Raw genomic sequence first — 19,110 nt, 5'->3', positions numbered from 1 at the left:
ACATTTCAGTTGCTTGATGAGTGACAACAGGATGCATATCAAATTCAACGTTAAGCAGATGGGAAATAGATTTACCTCTCCTTGAACGTAATTTACATAGCACTTTCCAGTGATACAAACCATGTAGAGCACATTACACAAGAGCCACATTGGTAAGTCATTTTTCTTTTAATTTAGAAGTAGCAGTCAATCAAATCAATCAGTTGCTACAGTCCACTCCAGGTCTTTGAGAGGTTAATCATTATTTATATTAGAAAATCGATGTTTTCACAGTGCTTTGTGAGAAAGACGTTGCTACAAAACAGGGTTCTATCACTTCTACTTTAAGAAAAAGACAAAGTGATAGCAAAGTTAATATTTTAATCTGTATTTAGTATTTAATATTAGCATTTAATGCTAATAGTAATAATTTGAGAGAGGATACTATTACCTTACCGCTGACATTTTTGAAAGACTGGTATCTTTTCCAAATCTTACATGCAGCATGTTAAACAGAAGATGGCAGCTGAAAAACATTACACAGGGCAACTTTACTGGGATATTTTTATCCTTTATGCCGTCTGCTGAAAGTTTCACGCTCTCTCACTCTCTAGTTGAACGAACAAATAGAAAATAGTTTCCTTTTAGATTCTTACATCTCTGTGCTTCCCCTGACTTTAAACACCTTACTGACACTGACAATAGTTAACACGAAGTCTTTTTCACTCACTAACAGCCGTCACATGAAAGAGTTTTTGTGGTCAGCTTTCACTTTTTGTTTCTGACCAGCTGGTCACCAGTCAGGTCAGACCAAGATAAAAGAACAAAAAAAAAAACAACAAAAGAAAAAAAGTCCCCTTCTGGTCACTGCTTGACCTCTTATTGCATTTCTGTTTAGAGCAACCAGTTGCATGACAGCAGGCGTTTCCAGTAAGATAACCCAGTCAGCCACAGAGCAGCAAATTCCACTCAGAAAGACCCAGTTTGTACAAAATCACATTTTTAAAATGCAACCCAAAATGCGGCATGTTCAAAATACCACCGTGTGCCTTGCTATACGAGACATCAAGGTAGCTAACATGGTAGGTGGTGCTATTTAAAACTCTGGGAAGTTATTAATCAAGATTCATACTGTCTTCTGTTTCAATCATTAGGAGACACACAGTTCAATACACCTGCACAGCTATGTGTATAATGTAACTTAATCTTTATATTCAAATTAAACAGTGAGGAAGAAACAACGTATGTTTTAAAAATTATGGAACCGAAAATCCACAGTGCCATTAAGGACAAGAGTGAGCCAACAAAGCATCATCTGACCTACAGTAAAAAACATTTCATCTCAGATATTCAACCGTCAGAAAGAAATCAGAGATAAGTCAAACTTATTTTAAGATTTTCTGCCAGATGTACTTTCTTCTCTCCTCCATGTCTACTGAGCAGACTCCATGAAGAGGGCACTGTCTGAAACCTCTGTTAAGGCACCACTCAGCTTCCAGCTTTGATGACTGAAGTGATGCATTTTCACTGTTTGCAGTTGAATTCAAAACAAATATTTGCATTTGATTAGTTAATATGACAAGGCCTTGTTTGGTCCTTCAATTGTGAAATTATCCATGCAGGTTAATGGTACAAAAATGTGTTTCTGATTTATGTCTATCCACAGATGTAATACAATTTCTTCAGGTTCTTTCAGACATAAAATATTTTTAGCAGTTTATACAGTGAGAGATTAGAGATACGTCAACTTCATGAATTAAAAATGACTTTTTGGGTCATTTTCTTGGGAAAAACCTTTTGGGTTTTTGAACCCAAGGAGACTTGGGGGATGTTTCAGTGTTCTCAGCAGTGAGCAACTGATGTTTGTTGCAGTTTTGTCTATTGTAAACTTTGAAATTGTTGCTCTGTCTTTGCAGTTAATAGTAATAATCTGTAAGAAGAAAAATGTTGGTATAGTAAGGAGACATATTTGCCATTGACCATTTTGTCAAGTCATATTTCTAGTCCAGAGAAACAGAAAGTCCTGCAATGAAAGTTTCCAGACACCCTGACCACCTTAAAGTGAAGCAAAGTGAGGTTATATTTCTGCTAAAGGAGCTTTTAAGTAATTTGTGATATTATTGCATTAAAAACAATGATTCCTGAAAATGTTTTTTTCTTTAATTGAATAAATGTACTCAGATTGAATGTTGGATTTACTCACTTTTTGTTTGAAAAAATATGTTCCTGTAACAAATGCTGAAAAATAGATATTCAAAGATTTTAAGCAGAGATATTAAATCTTATATTCTTATGTGATTTCTCTTTTGAATATGAATTGAAATTGAGCATAACCGCTTCACTGCAGAAGGGCGTCCAGTCCAAACCTGCAAGGTGCAGTAGATTTATGTCGTCATACAGAAACTCCTTAGAGATGATCAGGCTTCTGATCATTCGTAGGTACCAAACTTTTTGTTTTCGGTGCAATCTGGGCACATCTTTTGGCCAGTTTGATAGAGTGAGAGAGGACAGGAAAAGTGGACTCCTCAGAATGAATGTTAGTGTTCAGTTAAAAAAAGAAAGAAAACTCTGTAGGTTTTCTAAAAGTTAATTATTCTGGATACGTAAGCTTGTTTTGTTTTTTGTTGAGTTTACAGCATGAGGGTCTTCATTTCCTGTTTGCATTTCAACAATGCCTCAGGCTACATTTCTTTATCTTCATTTAAATGAGCTGTTTACTTTTTCCGAAGATATTTATGGTCCATATGTCAGCAATGTTTATGATGCTTTTAAGAGCGACAATCAGTATGTTGAATGCAGTGCCATTACTTAATTTCCAGCTGTTGTGCTCTATGCAGAGGATGTGAGGGTTACATTAATTCCTGTTGTTGAAAGAGCCTCGCAGATTGTGCAAGATTAGATAATAGTGAAACAGCAGAGTAAACTGAAAAGTTCTGTTAAAATCAAACGTAAACTATAACACATCCTGTCAAGTCATAAATAAAACTACAAAACCCTAAAAGAAAATTTGTGTTTTTAACCATATTAACACTGCAGAAAATATTCTGCAATTTGGCCTGAAGTATTTCTAAAATAAAATGTATAAAATTTTAAGAAGTCACACATTACAAGTTTGCTTGAATTTAGAAATCTCTATAGTGTAGGACTGTAGGACTTGGTGATATGGAAAACATATTAAACAAATAAACAAGTAAATGGATAAATATGATGAAATAGTTTTTTTTAACACATTTAATATTCATTACATTTAAGAATTTATTACAAAATCCCATTCTCTGCTTTCTTTAACTACATACTTTAATATATATCCCGATATTTACTTGATTTTTGTTACTTAAATGTGTGAATTTATATAATCATATAAATGAATGGGCTTGGATCACAACCACCCACTCGTAATTGCATTATGAAATGACAACAAATCGTCCAGAGCTTCTTCAGGTCCCACATATTCAAAGCCCACTTTGTAAACATCCTCTGATGAGTCAAAGGAAGAAAGCACCAGACCACATCACCTGCTCATTTGAAATCTGTTGTATATCTCAATCTTTCAAGAGATCTATGAAGTTGTGATTGGTTTGGCAAACATTTCCACACGTGTAGTTTTAAATGCTTTGTTTTTTTTCGCTGCTGCATCTGTTTTTTGTAATGTTCTCAATGCAGTCGTAGCATTTGTTTATTCTAATAGTTTCAATATAAGTCGGTCCACACGTTCATAAGTGGAAGAGATTTCTCTTGTTTTTACGCTTTATTATTTAATTTAAAGCTCTTTTAAAAAATGCCTCTTTAAACAAAACACCCAAAGAGGTCCCTGGATCAATTATGCTGATGGCTACGTGCTACTTTGTAACTTTTAATATGTGCTGGTTCTGATCAAATATCCATGAATAAATAAATGTTGTACTAGCAAGATACTGCATGCTAGAACTGTATTTACCGTGACCAGCTGGGAATCCAGTTAACGGGTCATCACTCCTGCATGAGAGCTAGGTAAAGAAAAACTGACACGTCTGAGCAAGAGCATAGAACTTCGATGCACAGAATGTGATTTGTCCCACTGTCTCACTGCTTTGGTTGAACACTTTCTAATCTCCTCAGTGACATAATGTTGTCAAACAATCCACCTTTAGTCTACCTAATCAAGTGCTAACACCTTAATATACCAAAAATGAAATTAATAGCAGGCAAATCCTTCGCAGTCAAATAATATACATAAAGCAGGAGCCTCAGGTTGTAAAACTGTCCTTTTGGCTTTTTAGTATCCTATTGGATATATTAGATCAGCAGCTCCTCAATATTTAGGCCAGCAGTTACAACCAGACCTGTATGACTTATGATGGCCATTAAGGTGATAGTAAACCAGACTCTAATGGACAACTAAGAGGTACGATAATTCCTTCCAAATGAATTATTCCTTAATCTAACATCTAAAATTGCGGAGGCAGACATTAGGGTTAATCGGGCAAACATAAATTGAAGCCGTGGTCTGCTTCGCCACACCTGATGGTAACACACATGCACCGTCTGGGCCGCTTTTAGCTTCAGCGCCTGCCTAAATTTAACCCAGGGACCTGGGAACAGGTTGACATAAATTAGATGCTTCAGTGAGGACGTTTTATGATTCTTCACTACATGTGAGCTTTATTACGAGTGGGCACTCTGTGTCAGGCAGAAAATTTATTCCTCTGCTGCATGAGGTGTGATTGCGTGAGAGAGTGTGAGAGCACTTTTATTCATCATAAACTGCGATATTACAGTTCCCCCAGTTACGACGACGCAATGATAATCCAGCTGATTTAGTGTTGGGAGGCCTCGAGTTGATGACGGAGCACGTGTTGAGTGAGCGGGCCGTGGCTACGATGCCTGTTGCTCCGCGGGCGCTGAGCGGACGGAGTTGGACGGGGATGTGGATGAAGCAACACTTGACATCCAGGAGAGAGCTGGTTGTCTGGCTCATGAGCTCTACCTAAACTGTCTCGCCTGCTTTCTGCCTCTTTACTTTTTCCACACTTCCTCCTCTCACTCTGACTCTCCTCTCACCCCCACTGATTCCAATCTGCAGCTGTCAAAGCTCCCAGTAATTGAAACTGACTTGATGAATCGCTTAATTACCTTTAATAGCTGATTCGAGAGGAACTGAATAATGAAGATAACGGAGAATGAAGTGGAGGTTGCGAAGCGTCGGTCTGTAATTGCCCCATTGTTGTTGTTTTTTTTTTGTTTATGGCAGGAGGGCGTGCATTGTTTTTTTTCCGCCATCGGTGCCCCAGGAGCCTGCTTAGCACAAAAAGATACGGGGCTAAAACTAACTGGATGTTGTTTCTCGCTTCAAAAAACAACCCCCCCCCACCCAAAAAAGAAAAAAAAAACACAAAGGAGCAGATGAGCGAGAAGATTAACAAGTGAAGATGGAAGCTGTAAAGATTGGGGTAATGGGAAGGAGAAGTTGCTGAAGCAAAAATGAGCAAACGCTTATTATAATTGCATGTGGAGTGGGTGACATACCTCTGAGGGACAGTTATGTAAAGATTGCAGCACTTTAATATTTAACCATGATGCCCAGCGGTACTAACGGCATAGGCTCAGCACACTCTGACCTATACAGGGTATGGGAATTTTGTATTCCAGTCGTATTTATTATTCATCAATCGGCTAACTTACCCTTCAGTCAGCAATATTTCGTATCTAAGGCAGGACAGCTTTAGGCTGCCATGTACAATGCTCTGGAAAAGCATTAACAGATGTCTGATACCGTTATTGCCACAAAAATTCCAGAGAATCAAAAAGTTGTCGGATTTTTAAAAATTACGCGTATTTAATACAAAAGCATGGTTTAGAGTTATGGTTATTTATTTAGACTAAAAAGCTACTTAGACCAGTTCTGCCTTGTGATCACATGGGCCAAAAGATTTCAAAAAGCAACACACAATTCCCTGATCTAAAGGAATTTGTCATTGGCATCTACCAGTCTGGAGATGATTAAAGAATCAAAGTTGCTTCAAGAATTCATCGACTGCTCATCCAGGAGGTCCCAACAGGACGCAGAATAAAATGCAAATTAAATCATTTCAAATGAGATAAGGTCTACTTTTGATGATTTTCAACATCTATCTACTTGGAGAAGGAAAATGATTATTTCCATCTTGTAAAGATAGTTTTATAGAAAAGCTTGCATTGGAGCAACTTGGAGCAAAGTCAGTCCCACAGTGACTTTACTAGAGCACCTGCAGCATTAAACAGCAAACATTACCATGTATATATCTGGAACAGCAAGGCTAAATGCAGAGTTTGTGTATAATTAAGCCTCTCCCTACTATAAAACACTGCAGCCTCACTTGCCTCAGTTAAGGTCAGTGTTTATAGTACTGTGCTGAGAAAGACAGGCCAAAAAGGCCAAAAGGAACACAGAGTGTCGTTTTACCTTTGCCAAAAAAAGGTCTTTGCCAAAAGACCTTGATGTTTTGTTAAATCTGCTGACGCTCCAGAAAAAGAGCATCATGCTGACATGTAAACATGATGGTGGTAGTGTGAGGGTTTGCTGCATTTTAGTCCTTTGTGTCTTGCCATTATTGATGGAACCATAAATCTGCTCTCACCCAGAAGATCTTGAAAGAGAATGCCCCGCATTCATTTTGTGACCTTAAGCGCAAAACTTTGATTATTCTGCAGGAAAAGCACACCAATCGAGATCACCTTAAGGAGACTGTTCATGCTGGAGAATCTTGTGATGCGTTTGAATTAAAGTAATTCTGCAAATTAAAGTGGGACAAAATTCCTCCACAGTGATGTAGAAGACTCACTGCAAGTGCTTTTTCAGCACAGCATATAGCAGCCCCACAGCTCACCACCTGTCTCCGATTACAAATATTTTCTGCTATAATTGACATTTGTGATTTTCTCCAAACCTAAGTGTGTTTCCCCCCCTACCCCCTTTCTGTTTAGCTTCAAATAGACATTTAACAAGCTGTTTGGAATGACTTGTGTTTGTAGTTTTGCCATTATGTCCTTGTTGCCCTGGAATCATACCTCCTTATTTAGCCGCATGTCTCAAAGAAATCTCATGGAGGGTTGACACCATCAGCTGGAAGGGCCAGAGCCAAAGGTCCTAATTAAGCCTCTCTTCCCCTCTTTTCTTCTTATCCAGCCTCCTAGGAGATCGGTTTCTGCTGATCTGCACAAAAAAAAACAAAAGCAACAGAGAGAGAAAAACAACAGTGAGGGACAGGACACAAACACACTCAGAATCGGAGTTGGTACTGAAATGCTCTGTAGTTAGATTTGTTCTCTGGTGTCAGGAAAACAGAAAACAACTTCTAGTTGACGTTAAAGTACTTTATGACCTTGGTTGACAAACTCCTTGAGCTTATAAACTTTTCTCAATAAAAGCTTCTGCTGTTTTGCAAGGCATGAGAGGATAAGCTTTGGGAAGGCAGCCAGAACATCAGTTGCATAACGCTGCTCTGCCCAGACATCTGATCTAGGGTTTACAGTATGTCTGACAATGAGGCTGTTGTATAGCCGATGCTGAGCTATGTGTTTTTATTGGCAATGCTTAATGTAAGTTACATTTAATACAGTTAACACTGCTCTTGAGATTGGTAAAACCCTGCATATTGAAATGAAAAACTTGTCAGATTTTGTAAATTAACACAATATGATGAAATACAAAAACCCCCCAAAAAAGCTCTTTCTTCTTTGGGATATCGAACAAAGAAACAAACTGAGTTCTGTCCATGTCAGAAAATGAACTTATATTGCTCTTTTCTGCTCATATTGGCCACTCACAGCACTTGATGCTACAGAGTCATTCTCCCATTTGCTCTCGCATATCCATGTCTTTATAGAGATCACTGGGGAACTTTAGGATTAAGTGCCTTGCTCAAGTGGCAAGAAGTGAACCTTAAATCAGACCTTCAGCTTTATAATTGCCAAACTCCTACTCTTCTTATTATGCCACAGTAGATAAACAAAAAAACAAATAAAGCAGAGCAGTTCTAGTTTCTGGCAACATACGCTGAATGTATTTTACAATAATAGTAGAAATGCTAAGCCTCCCTTGATCATATTGTTACATTTAAAAAACTTTGCTCATTACTATGTCATTTTTGGCTGAACACCTCTGATGTTTTAGATCTCTGTGATGGATCAACACAAAGTACTGCAGAATTACATCATGGTATGATGTAATTCTGCTTCTGTTCTGTGCGATACAGTTTTCCACACAAACTGTATGCATTTTTGCATCCAGGCCAAAAAGCTCAACTGGTCTCACATGTTTGCTGTGACAAATTTCTACCCTTTCTAAAACCTCCCCTTTATTCACCGCTTATTGCTGGTTTGTCACATAAAAGCCCTGTAGAACATATAAACCTCTATGGTTGTAATGTGACAAATTATAAAAAAAAAAAAAAAAAACGAGGTATGAATGCGTTTGCAAAGCGCTGTAGCTTTTTCCATCGAAATAACCAAAATAATGAGGAGAAAACAAGCATCCCTTATCGCGCCGTGTAGCAGCTGCTGCTGCGTCATCATCACTGCTTTGTGGTTGTTTGGACATAAATCTAGTACTTTTCTAGCCTTTATTTTCCCTTTCAACTGCCCACAGCTGGAGCAGACCACAACAGGGACCAGACTTGCCTGGAGCACTGAAGAATAGAGATTATTCTGTTTTGTTCCTAAGCCTTTGGAAGCAGCAGTGAGTCTAGATGTATTATTAGTCTGACGAGGATGGGGAGTATGAGAGTCCTGAGTTTCCAGTGGAATTTGGAGAGCTTAATTGCTCAGACAGGATGAATGAGAGAACCTTGTGAGAAGAGAGACAGTAAAAGTAGTTGGGAGCTCTACATACACACACACACACACACACACACACACACACACACACACACACAAAAGGCCTCTTTCCTAGGGCTGGTGACAACCTTCAATCTCTATTAATTCTCATGTAAATGCCAACTGGACCAAATACAGGAAGCAAATGGAACCGTGGTCAGAGAGGTGGTGTGATGCTGCAGTTACGAATATGCCAGTCCTGTCTTCTTCTGCTTGAGAGATTTGTGCTTGAAGCTTGAAGCTTTCTAGCTGGGCCTCAAATTTCTGTTTGCTGAAAAACACCAGCACCAAATGCCCCCCTTCTTATGACTATGCACTGAACTAGAAAAGTGGACTAAAGAAGTTATATGAAGCACACGCTCAGTCTTTGTCCTCACTAATGTGTTGTTCACCATATGCAGCTAATATTCCACTCACTGCAGTGCTATTAAATGTAACAAAAGAGCTACGGCATCCTTCTGAGCTAAGCAACTGTGCCCTTTTCCAGGAGCATCTGCAAATTCAGCATGAAATGCAATCTGCAGGAGATGGTGCAGTGCAACCAAAAAAGTTCATTCTGAACAGTGTACTTATAAGCAGTTCTTGGAATCAGATGTGTATGTGCGTGCGGGCGTGTGTGTGTGCTAACAGGTAAGGGATTGTGTGTTTTGAGAGCAGAAGGAGGGGTGAAGGTCAGTCAGAGTCGAAAGGACAGTGGATCAGCTGGAAGACTGCATGTTGTTGTCGGAAGACCACCTGCAGAGCAATCACCCACTTATTTATTCTCTCTTTTTTACATTTCTCCTTTCTGTCTTTCAGTCAGATCACAGGGAATATCTACCCACATGAGTAAGGAGTTAGTACCTTAAGCCAAACTTGCTTGAGTTCCACCTATTTTTGTGAATTCAAGGAGGCTCTTAGGTCTGTTACTTCTAGTTCATACCTCGGGTCGTAAAATGCTGTGTTGCACTGCCGATTTCTTTATAACGCAAATGCAGGCTCTACCAGCAATGAAAAGATTCTACGGCTAAAAAGAAGTCTCTCTTCAATCCTTTTTTAAATTATGTAGTCATTTCCTACAGAGCTCTGCAGAAATATTTATGCTTCTTACAGTTGCTCAGATTTTATGACATTACAACCATAAGCTTTAGTGCATTTTGTTGGAACGTCATGGTGGTACATCATTGATAAGTGGAAAATAAATGGTTCTTGGTTTTCAAATGTTTTCACAAACAAGAGATGCTTTTTGAAAAGAGTAGCGTGCGTCCCCACAGTGACACATGGTAGTGGCAGCATCATGTTGCGGTGATGTTTTTCAACAGTAGGGCCAAAACTTTATTCAGAGCTTTACATTGTAGTCTCTCAAGCTCTTGTTTAAGAGTGTTCCTCTCCCAGCAGAACAACATTCATATTATGTTCCCGTTTTTGCATATTGGGATGTCCTAGTCCAAGGACAGACACCAAATCAACTGAGAATTTGTGTCAAGAGAAATAAGTAAACTATTTTGCTGAGACTTTAGTCTGTAGATGTGCAGAACAGGTAGAAGTACCTGAAGATTTGTAAAAAGTATTGAATTGGGGGGCGTTGAATATAAAATCATTCACACCTTTTGTGTGTTTAAATGTAAAAAAAATAAAAATATTTAAAAAAAGGAAAAACATTCACCATATTTCCTCTGATTCTCCATTATGCACTACTATGTGGCAGTGTACTCTATTCTGCAAAACACTGTGAAGTTTGTGGTTGTAATTTGACAAAATGTAAAAGAGAGAAAGAGTCTAGGTACTAATTATCTTTCTACTGTTTGTGTTTCTTCTTGTTGTCCAAGGAAATAATGGCTTAAATGCAATTTTTCTTCAATTTCACAATGGAAACCCCAGAGTATAAAAATATGTTAAGACAGAGCATCTCATTTGGCATTTATAATTGGAATATAATCAGAATAGAAGAAAAAGGAATTAATGTTGAAGGTCTTGTATTTTTACATTCCGGAACTGTGTGTATATTTGGGTAAAACTGAAGCGAGATCTACCCTACTTAACATTCTCTTCCAAATTGTTTCATATTTTTAAACATATTTTTTTTATCTGCATTTTTTAACGTCAGGGTGGAATGCCATTAATAAGCCATGGTCGAGGTTTATCTAACATTCTTTGTCATTACTTATAAAAGAAACTAAAGCTTCTTGGCTTTTTAATATCAACACTGTCCTACGTCATTGGGATTTTACTTACATAGTATAATTAGCTATTTAATATTTACACATATCAGCCTCTTTCAATTAAGATTCAAGCAGTGTTGTAGATTTTCTCTAATTGTTTCAGGCTGATGGTCTTTCTTTTATTTTCAATATCTCCCCCTGGTAGCAGTGGTCCTTCTTCAAGGCAGTAAAACTGACAGAGTGATTTATTCAGAATATAGCACCATATCTCAAAGTCATCAGTGCAGCCATGCTTTTATGTAAAGTTAGTTGAATAACGAATAGTGACAAGGCATTGCCATGTTTTTAATGTCTCTGGTCATAGGGTTCTGATATACCACTGTGTAAATGGATGTGAATGAAGTGCACATGTTTAGTCAAGTGTATTTACAACACACCTTACACATTAAATCATAGATCTGACTTAATCAGAGGACTGATATATTTTCAGGTCTTGGCAGTTATGGCAGGATGGGATTATGGCCACATTATTTATCTGTATTTACTGTCATGTTTGGAATGGTTTTATTTACCGTTCTACAGGATGCCATTCCCTCAGGGCTTCGTAATCTTCTTACCATATAGGGGGCATAGAAATATTTTCTGGCTTGAAGTGTGGCTGCAGGCATAGCCTGGGGCTTATGGCGTTTTTTTGCCAGCAGCTCCCGCGTCCCCAACCTGAAACCTGCTCATGCTTCCCCAGCCTCCAGCCTGCCCGCCTGCTTTAGCCCTGCGTCCATCACCAAGCCCCGGATCCATTTTTAGCCTGCAGCAGGAACATGTTAGCTGGTAATACATCAGTAGACATTATGTCCTCAGTAACATCAGTATCCGTTGGGGGAAAGCATAACCTTGGAGTGACTTTGTGACTGTCGGTGCTCCTTCACCCAGCCAGCTGTGACTCCTAACATGTCTCCAGACTCAAAAGTTAGGCAATGCTGAGGATTTTGTCCAAGGAGATAAAATGTTTGAGCCCCTGAACAAAAGCTACTGTTTTTGTGCACAGTTTAAAAACAAAAAACAAAACATAAAATCACTTTATTAATGCTAAACTCTCTAGACCGGCGGTTTTCAAAGTGTGAGGCGCGCCTCCCCTGGGGGGCGCCAGAGCACTTTAGGGGAGGCGCGGTGCGAGGGGAAAAATAAACCGGAAAAGCTATCTGCTTGCCGTCTACTGATGTGAGAGAAACGTCTTTTACGCACACAATCAACTCTGTGGATTTAGGAAAAAGTTGGTACTGTGGGGTGCGCGTGTGGAGCGGGGATCAGTGGAAATGTTTCCCCCCTTAGAGGATGTTTTGGCCAGTGACGTCAGTAACGTTACTGACGTCGGACCACTTTTTCCAGTAACGAGTAATCTAACGCGTTGCTATTTCAAATCCAGTAGTCAGACTACAGTTACTTATCAAAATCATTTTTGCGTTACTATCTTCTTTTGTTACTTAATCATATTTCCTCGACGCGTCTTGTCGAGTGACCGACGTCTCTATGCGACAGAAATATAAACAATGGAGGGAGATGCGCATTTTGTTGGTGAAAAATTGAACTATTTTGAGTTTCTGTCGACAAGTCAGATTATTATAAGCGGCATTGTGCTCCTTGGAGGGGGGCTCACCCTTTCATACTTTGAAAACCCCTGCTCTAGACTATTATGAGTGTTTAGACATACAAAACATGTTTTTTTATGAGTCAGCGAATATTTGAAAATAAAAACTAGTAAGAAAGAAACTTTGGTCAAACTCTGTGATTTATAAATCAGATTTTTTCTCTTTTCTTTGCTGCTGTTTGTGTTTTGTGCCACCATACACTTTGCATACTAATTCTAAAGTACCACAACCTGATGTTTACTGGGTCACTTCATGGTTTTTTTCCCCACTTTCAACCAGAGAATGCAAGCAAACACGTGAACAGCACATCAGATATGATTTGTCAGCAAGTCTTTGCGACATGCTGAACAATTATCCTAAGTGGCTTTGATTATATTTTCTCCAACAAAGACATCCAGTTGAGACATGTTTAATTAATCATCTCCTTTACACTCGAATGAAAGACTGATGATGCAGATTTCACTCATGTTGATGAACAAGTTCTTGCAAATTCAAAGTACCCGAGTCTGAATTGTACTGTTGGAGGGCGTTGACTTTTTTTTCCTGTGTGAAAAATCCTACAATCTTCCAAATGTTTTATTGCGTTGACATTAATATCTGAAATCTATATTACTGACATTTTGAATTAGTCATATTTAATCCGGCAGTTCAGAGGGTATGAACCATGAAATAACCTTTAGAGGCAGATGTCACCTAAAAGCTATTCTCATTCTTGAGCAAACAATCGATTGCTAACAAGAGCAGACTTACATCGGAAAATTATCATCAACCTGACAGGAAGGAGGATGTTGCCTTCAAACTGCATGAAAAACTGTTAAGCTAACAATAGTTTAGAAGTGGTAAATAATTCAACAGCTTGTTGTATTAAATATGTTTGGAAAGATAACAGATCTGACTTAACTCTAAAAGTTGAAAAGTAAGTATCTAAGTTCTTTTAAAAATGTACAGTCACAGTATTTCCTTCCTGCTGAGAGCTATTAGGCAGGGAATATTAATGATAAAAAATATAGTCTTTTGGCACCAAATGAAAACGATAATATATCTGAGTTTGAGTAAATGAACATTCAGAGCTTAGAACTCACTAGAAAAAGATTTTGATAGAGGAAATACTAATTAGCAACCAATTACTCCCAAATGATTCCTTTGTGTGATGAGCATAATAATGAAGTTAGCATCTAATTCAAAGTTTTCATGTCTGTAAAGTAAAAAGTAAGGTGATCCCACACTAACCTAGAAGTGATTAGGTGTATACACTTATTTAGATCAGCTGATTGTAGACCATCAGTAAAAATTCAATTAACAACAGTAGAAAGTTAAAGTAATGACGAGGTTGTTATGCTCTGATATTGTCTGTTTTATTAGGGTAAAAATGTTTTATGTCAGTTTACTTTTATCTCTTTTTGTGGTCTAATCCCCCTTTTCACACCGTGTGACATACACCGTAGCAACGTATGAATATATCGATCTTTTTCCAAACCATTATTGTAAAGGCAGCACACATATTTTTTCTCTATTGCTATTGGCTGTGTTAAATCTGGGCAGCACAGAAACACACATCCACCATGGCATGCGACTTACTTGGTCATGAGTCCCGCCTGTTTGGGTCCAGATCAAATGTTTATGTGCCCTATTTTCAAACCCGTAATGTGGCAGGTTTCGGATGAAATAAATAGGAAAACGCTTGTGGTGGTAACTAATCACAACGCCACCATCGCCATCACCGCAAGCCACAGAGTTTCTCTCCATCCCCTTCTCTTCCCACTCTGGCTCCAAAACTGTTCTCCTTCCGTGTGTGCCGACAGTGGCTGTTTCCCACATCCTACAAGCCTATTACTCAACGGCGAAGCAGCAAAGCAACGATGATCATTCTTTATACAGTACGAAAATAGAGGGATTTTTTTAGCCTGCAACTGGCTTCTCTATCCATCAACAAACAACCATATTCAAGGTTTTCACACAATTTGGAAATGTCAGAAAAAGCATAAGATTTGTTATAAGCATTTTCTAAGTGCAGAAGAAAGCAAAGTTGAATGGAAAAGATATTTGCATTTCAATACTTTCAATACATGTCTCGTTTCGTTATTTGAAGTAGTTTCCGTCCTACTCTATCTGTTCATTCATGCATCCCTCTTTTAATCTTCTTTCATAGTCTCAGAGGTCTTTTTCAGGTTGCCTATTTAAATCCTAGCCTCTGAAAATATATGTCACAAAGCATGGTGAACTTTCATATTTATCCTTCAAAAACTGTCTGAGAAAGGACTAATAGGCAAGGCATTTAGAAATGATAAACGCATGTAGGATCCCTGCATATTGTCCGGTATTTTTAGTAAACTTTTCTATTGTTCGTACCGGATGACGGATTCAAAGATGAGTTATACAGATTAATATCTCGGAAAGAAAAAGAACCCCAGCAGATATGCTTTGATGTCTCTTTACTGTTTGCTATGTATTTGTCAGTCTCCATTAGTATACAGGTGTGGGCACATATTTGTTTGCTTAGTGGAAGAATGTATGAGAATATGCCAGATGGCTGCCTGGTTGTGGAGTAAAGCTATTATTTTTCAAAGTATAGTATTTTATCAGACAAAATACGCTCACTGCACCGGCTACTCCATTATTTATAGCTTCTCCACATTTATCAAATTTTTTTCTAAAGTTGTTTGCTGAGCTTCCCGACCGCTCTTCTCCTACTCCCTCATTTTCACTCCCTCCATCTTTAGCTCTCATTTTCTTCCGTTCTTCTATCCACCCATGTGGAAAAGTTGTTGATTTTGGTAAAATCCCTAGAAGACACAGTCATCAAAGAGTGTTTAGACCATCAAAAGGTTTAATTTTGATGTTGTAGCAACTCTGTTTGATTGCACTACATTTTAATGACCAGAATTCTGTGGGCGATTGTGTTGTGTAAGCAGAGGACAGATGGCTCAGAGAGCATATTTTAACAACCGAATGACTTGTTTTTAACATGAAGAGCTGACAATGCACTTGAATTTTATGTGGTTCCAGCTTTCCCTTGTGTAGGTCTTTGACTTGACTTTTCTCCTCTCTTCTCTTTCCCTAGGCATCATTCACCAGATGAAGGGGGACTACGAGACTGCACTGAAACTACACAAAACACACCTGGCTATTGCTCAGGAGCTCAATGACTATGCCGCCCAAGGCAGGGCCTATGGCAACATGGGTAATGCCTACAATGCTCTTGGAGCTTTCGACCAAGCAGTTCGTTATCATCGCCAGGAGCTGCAGATCTCCATGGAGGTTAATGACCGTGCCTCACAGGCCTCCACCCACGGCAACCTGGCTGTGGCGTACCAAGCCCTCGGTGCCCATGACCGTGCTCTACAGCATTACCAGAACCACCTCAACATCGCTCGAGAGCTGAGGGATGTCCAGAGCGAAGCACGGGCTCTGGGAAACTTGGGAAACTTTCACTGCTCTCGAGGAGAGTTTCCACAGGCTGTGCCCTACTATGAGCAGTACCTCAGATTGTCCCCAGAACTTCAGGACATGGAGAGTGAAGGGAAAGTTTGTCACAATCTGGGTTATGCTCACTACTGCCTGGGCAACTACCAGGATGCTGTTAAATACTATGAGCAGGATCTTGCGCTGGCCAAGGACCTTCATGACAAACTTAGTCAGGCCAAGGCGTATTGCAACCTTGGTTTGGCTTTTAAGGCCCTAGGCGACTTTACTAAGGCGGAGGAGTGCCAGAAGTATTTGCTGTCACTAGCACAGTCCCTGAACAATGCACAGGCTCGCTTTAGAGCTCTAGGGAACTTAGGAGACATCTTTGTCTGTAAAAAGGACGTGACAGGAGCCATTCAGTTTTACGAGCAACAGCTGGCCTTAGCTCACCAGGTAAGGCTGTTTTATATTCAGTGAGTTCAGCAGAATATTTTTTCGCAGAAAAAATAACTATACGGGCGTATTCATGAAGGTATCTGTGTGGGCTAAATATGTGCAAAACAAAGTATGCATCTACTTTAAGTCCCGAAACTAGACACAAACACACATCTGCCCCTGTAGGAAACTCTGCTCTGATGCAGTTTGCCCATAATGAGAGAATGCATTATGCACATTTTGTAGAAAGTCCACCAATATTTATTTGTCTTAATTGCACCCAGACTAGATGAGGTATTTGCAATCTGTTAAAAGCTTATAAAACAAGATAAAAAAGTAAACAGCAAACTATTGTATTGCTGAATTTATATTACAAAAAAAAAAGAAAAACTGAGGATGTAACTGAAGGTAGTACTCATGCTATTTGCAAATACATTTTCCAGCAAGAGAACAGCCAGTACCCTGCAATTTGAACAATGTATTTTTTTTCCATTTACAAATAAAGCAACAACAACAACAAAAAAAACAACATCCAATCGCACACTGTGTTGCTTCTTTGCCCTGAGATAACAGGTTGGTGTATTGTTTGCAAAAGACTACATGTAACATTTGAGTAGTCTGATACAACATAACTTTATTCCACTGTTTTTAATAGTTTTCAGGATCAGTAATGGATGTAGAAAGGCCTTTCTAATGTAAATTCCCCAGTTCCATTTAGTTCTTAATAAGGGAATGCCCTGTCTTGTCAGGTACCTGGAGTTCCTTGACTAAATGCATTTTCTCTACCTCTTTGATCACTTCAGTGCATATTCTGTGTATTTGGGCCAGAACAGGGACTAACTGGGACCTGATGCAAAGATAGGTGCTGAATTTAAGGCACATGTTACTGACATTTCTTTAGTGCATTCTAGTCCAGAAACAAAAAAAAAAATCCCATGCAAGAAAAAGTCTCACATCAAGTGCAAAATAGCGGCAAAAAATGGAGACGATCATTGAATAACATTACAATCATTAATCTTTGTTTTAATTTCAATTTAGGTTAAGGAGCGCAGGATGGAAGCCTGTGCTTATGCTGCCCTGGGGGCCACCTACAGACTAGTGCAGAAATATGACAAAGCTCTAGGCTACCACACCCAGGAACTGGAGGTATACCAAGAGCTTGGTGACGTCTCAGGAGAGTGCAAAGCCCATGGCCACTTGGCAGCTGTCTACATGGCCCTTGGGAAGTACGCCATGGCCTTCAAGAGCTACGAGGAGCAGTTGGAGCTTGGACGGAGGTTAAAGGATCCTGTTGTGGAGGCTCAGGTCTATGGAAACATGGGCATCACAAAAATGAATGTTGGGGTGATGGAGGAGGCTATTGGCTATCTGGAGCAGCAGTTGGCTACCTTGCAGCAGCTGAGTGGAAACGAAGCAGTAATGGACCGGGGCAGGGCCTACGGAAACCTTGGAGACTGTTACGAGGCTTTGGGAGACTTTGAGGAAGCAATCAAGTATTATGACCAGTACTTGTCAGTGGCACAGAGCCTAAATCGCATGCAGGACCAGGAGAAAGCCTACAGAGGCCTAGGCAATGGGCACAGGTGAGTCCGGAATAACTTTCATTGTCCATTTCGCCAAGTGTTTATGTGGCTATAACTTGACTTTTACTAAGAAACCAAACAGTTTGAATGTCATTTATCTCTATATGTGCTCACTATAAAGAACCATATAGTTAGAAATGGCTGTGATGAACAGTGCTTGAAAGGGAATCTGGTAAGAGCTGTGTCAGCAGAAGCCTGGTGCTGCTGGTATTAAATATATGCAAAGTAGTTTGGTGAGCAGATGTCTACGAATGGGGGAAGCTCTAGTATTTCAAAACAACTTCTTGCATCTTCTGTCTGTTTTCCCCGCTGTTTTTCCTCATGCTTTAGAGAGCTGATAGAAACATGGGAAGCTACACGGCAGCACAAAATGCAAACAGCTTTTCCCCCAAAATCCTCATTTCAGAGGTGATTTTCTTCTTATTGTGCAGCAGCAGCTTGGCACTGCAGCAGTCACACACACGCACACACACCCTAACCCCCCCCCCCCCCCCCCCCACACACACACACACACACACAGCTGTATTTGCCATGCTTGAGTTCAGAAGGGAATAATAGACATCATACGCAAACCCTTCTCATCTTCCTGCAGCTCTCAGTCAAGCAGATACGTTATCACACAATGTTAATTAAGCTGAAGGCTTTTCTTCTTGTAATGCTTCATTTCAACAGGCTTCCAGCAACCAACAGTGCATTTGAGATCATAAATAAAGTCTTTTGGAATACAGTAAAGATGAACAAAATATCAAGTAGAGGAAATTGATGCCCTATATCACGTGTCAAACTCAAGGTCTAAGGACCAAATATGGCCCACTGTAGCTTTTTATGTAGCCATCTTGACTCTGAGCCACATATATAGAACAGATTTTACCTGTATACTACCAAATTACATCATTGTAATGCAGAAGCTACTATTTATTTTGGATTTTAATGGGTACTTTTATAAATGCGTTCTGCACAGATGGAATTTGAATGCTTAAAAGGATAAAATTTGAGCAATTTTACTGGACTAAATTTAGCCTTCCTGTTACTAGTGATCTTGCTTTCTCACATACAGCCTGAAAGACCTGCAGGCATGTCTGTGCATGT

At 39.3% G+C, this 19,110-nt stretch overlaps 1 protein-coding gene across 5 annotated transcripts in view; it reads left to right on the top strand.

The window, feature by feature from the left end:
* The window catches only part of LOC122827864 (tetratricopeptide repeat protein 28-like), a 234,225-nt gene that overhangs the window by 183,274 nt on the left and 31,841 nt on the right, over positions 1-19,110 (top strand). For all 5 annotated transcript variants that reach the window (XM_044110943.1, XM_044110942.1, XM_044110941.1 and 2 more), the window contains 2 exons: positions 15,660-16,456; positions 17,477-18,021. In XM_044110943.1, the coding sequence (XP_043966878.1) occupies positions 15,660-16,456; positions 17,477-18,021 (1,342 nt within the window). The remainder of the gene's footprint in view (positions 1-15,659; positions 16,457-17,476; positions 18,022-19,110) is intronic.

This window comes from Gambusia affinis, linkage group LG03 (genome assembly GCF_019740435.1).
Source record: "Gambusia affinis linkage group LG03, SWU_Gaff_1.0, whole genome shotgun sequence".
NCBI classification, from domain to species: Eukaryota; Metazoa; Chordata; class Actinopteri; order Cyprinodontiformes; family Poeciliidae; genus Gambusia; species Gambusia affinis.
The sequence above is the reverse complement of the archived record's forward strand: the minus strand, read 5'-3'. Positions and strand labels throughout refer to the sequence as shown.